Source organism: Triticum urartu, chromosome 3, assembly GCF_003073215.2.
Source record: "Triticum urartu cultivar G1812 chromosome 3, Tu2.1, whole genome shotgun sequence".
In the NCBI taxonomy this organism is placed as follows: domain Eukaryota; kingdom Viridiplantae; phylum Streptophyta; class Magnoliopsida; order Poales; family Poaceae; genus Triticum; species Triticum urartu.
Window position 1 is genome coordinate 666,616,519 of NC_053024.1, and position 3,195 is coordinate 666,619,713.

General features: G+C 43.3%; 1 protein-coding gene across 1 annotated transcript; it reads left to right on the top strand.

Annotated features, from left to right (window-relative positions):
- The first annotated feature begins 455 nt into the window (after positions 1 to 455).
- On the top strand, positions 456 to 1,703 carry LOC125549035 (probable aquaporin TIP4-3). The gene is made up of 2 exons (XM_048712536.1): positions 456 to 657; positions 753 to 1,703. The coding sequence occupies exons 1-2, from the start codon at positions 531 to 533 to the stop codon at positions 1,379 to 1,381; spliced, it is 756 nt and encodes a 251-aa protein (XP_048568493.1). The 5' UTR covers positions 456 to 530; the 3' UTR covers positions 1,382 to 1,703.
- The last annotated feature ends 1,492 nt before the right edge of the window (positions 1,704 to 3,195 follow it).

Here is a 3,195-nt window from a genome sequence, read left to right on the forward strand (position 1 = left end):
CTGTCGTCCAGTTTCTAGTGCAGGATCGCTGACTACATTCTGAATAAAAAGTATGTATTCATCACGTATTCACGGGTCGTCAATGTATTCATCGTGTATCCCCGCAAAATAAAAAGGATGTTGTATTCATCATCTACCAGGGTTGGCCGTACAAAAGATTTAATTTTGCGTGTCCTGGAGAAACACATTGCTTCCAGTTTTCAGCTTGGTGCCTAGCATGTAGTACGTGGAGATTTGCTTTTCCATCCAAGATTTTTCTGAAGTTGAGCGTGTGCAGTGCAGTGAAGGCGGCGGTGCCTCTGGCGTGAGACCCAGCTGCTAACCGTCCTCCGTTACTACGCACGCATCAGCAATTCCACCATTTCCCGCATCCTTGTCCTATCCTGCGCACACGCACTGCCTACTATATAGCTTCCTCCTGCACTCCAGCTTCCAGCAGACTACTCATAACTCGGGTCGGTCTCTCGGCGTGTGCGTGATCATCTCGCCACGACAGAGCAGCGAGGCCACCGAGGCGACGTAGCGTACACATGGCGAAGTTTGCTCTCGGGCACCACAGCGAGGCCACCGACGCCGGCTGCGTCCGCGCCGTGCTCGCCGAGGCTGTGCTCACCTTCCTCTTCGTCTTCTCCGGCGTCGGCTCCGCCATGGCCGCCGGTACGTATGTAGTGCAGTGATGGTTGGAAACGCGTCCATGCATGCATGTGTACCGAGAGTCCGGATCTACATGTACATGTGTTATGTGTATGCAGGGAGGCTGGCCGGCGGCGCCGACACGATCATGGGCCTGACGGCGGTCGCGCTGGCCCACGCGATGGTGGTGGCCGTCATGGTGTCGGCAGGGCTTCACGTCTCCGGCGGCAACATCAACCCAGCCGTCACGCTCTCCCTCACCGCAGGCGGCCACATCACCCTCTTCCGCTCCGCGCTCTACGTGCTCGCGCAGCTGCTCGGCTCCTCCCTCGCCTGCCTCCTCCTCGCCTTCCTCACCGGCGGCGCGGTGACCATGCCAGTGCACGCGCTGGCCGCCGGGGTTGGCGCGCCGCAGGGGGTGCTCTGGGAGGCCGTGCTCACCTTCTCGTTGCTCTTCACGGTGTACGCGACCGTCGTGGATCCGCGACGGAGCATCGGCAACCTGGGCCCGCTACTGGTGGGCTTCGTCGTCGGCGCCAACGTGCTCGCCGGAGGGCCGTTCTCCGGCGCGTCTATGAACCCGGCACGTTCATTCGGGCCCGCGCTCGCCTCAGCGAATTGGGCCAGTCAGTGGGTCTATTGGGTTGGGCCGATGATTGGTGGGCCGCTCGCGGGGCTAGTATACGAGGGATTGTTCATGGTCCGGCCCGGCCACCAGCAGCTTCCCAGCGATGGCAACGACTTCTAGTTGAACAGTGATATTCACTTTTGCTCTACACACATGAACTGCTTGATGCGCTGCATGGTGTGAAAATCGTCCAGAACTCGTCAGCTGTGTAGCAGAGTTCTTTTGTTGTTTGATTTGCAGAAGAACATCTCGCCGCTAGGTGCTTTATTTAGAGAAAATAAGAGTCATGTTGCGTGGCAAGTTTTCAAAATTTCAGAATATCTATTGTACCAAGATCGTAGCTCATGAACTAGCTGTGCGTAGCGCTCTGTTAGGGGATGACGGTTGTGAGGTGTGAGTTGACCATCTACACAGTTTATACTAAACATCTGTGCTAATGATATGTTCAATACACCAGTTTAATGGACTACATCTATGTCCCTTTCAAAAAAAAAATTGAACAGTGTGATACGACTGGATGCTGCACTCTGCTAGGGCTACTTTTCGCCTATTCCCAGAGCTACAATAGCCCCACCTCTGATGCAAGGGCCTCATTCTATTTGAGTGTGCCTGCCATTAAACGGTTTTAGAAAGGTTCTATAGACTGGTTCGAGCCGATTTTCGAAGTATCTTTCGTCGGGTTTTCCTTTTTCTGTTTTTCTTTATTTTCTCATTTTGCTTTCCTTTTTTGATTTTTGGTGTTGGTTTTGGACGGTCTTCTGTGTTTGTTTTATTGCTGTTTCATATTTTTGTGTTTCCTTACTGGTTTTGTTTGGATTTTTCCAATACATGTATACTTTTTTATATACATTGTACTTTTTTAAATAGAAAACAATATTTTTATACATGATTAACACTTTTAAATACATATTTTTTTTCAAATGTATATTTGGATGTCTATATTTCTTTCACACACATTGTATATTTCTGTATAGATCAATAACATTTTTATACACGTTTTCTCATAAAGTAATATAGTTAAAAATATATGCTTTTGCACATCTTTTTGAATATATTTTCAATAGTTTTTCAAGTACATGTTGCACCTTTTTTTGGAAGATATGACACATTTTTCAGCAATGTGAACTGTTTAAAATTTGCATAAAAATGCCACGAACACATTTCTTGAAACATATGAACAATTTTTAATGTCACATAATTTTGAATGCAACGAAACCTTTTTTTAGTTACCTGAATGTTTTTAAATTGTTAATTTTTTAAAATGTCAGTTACATGTTTTTTAAACACTAGCACTTTTGTGGATGTCACGAACATTTTATTAATGTTATCGTAATTTTTCAAATTCTGAACAAACATTTATTTAACACAGTACTAACATTTGTTTGAGCGCACGGTGAACCTATTTTTAAATATACCTATTGTACATTATTTTAGACATCAGGAACAATTTTATACATGTTTTATTGTAAATTAGTCATTTCTTTCCCAAATATACGTTTTTGAAAATTCTGTAAATATGTGTTTAATATTTTTTCTAAATTCACGTTGAACATTTTTTAATGATATAACACATTTTTTTCAGCTACGTGAACATTTTTTACATTTCCTAAAAATGCCACGTACACATTTTCCAAAACATATGAACATTTTTTTAATTTCACACACACACATTTGGTTCAAATGCTACAAAACATGTGTTTTTAAGCTATCTGAATTTTTTAACATTGTATATTTTTTAAACGTCAGGTGCCTGTTTTTAACCACGAATTTTTTTTACATGTCATGGACATTTTTCTTAATGTTATCATCAAATGTTTTTTCAAATGTACAACAAAAATTATATAACAAAGCACTAAAATAATTTAAACACGCGGTGAACTTACTTTTAAATATATGTAATTTTTCCTTTCTGAAATATAACTAACAGTAATTGA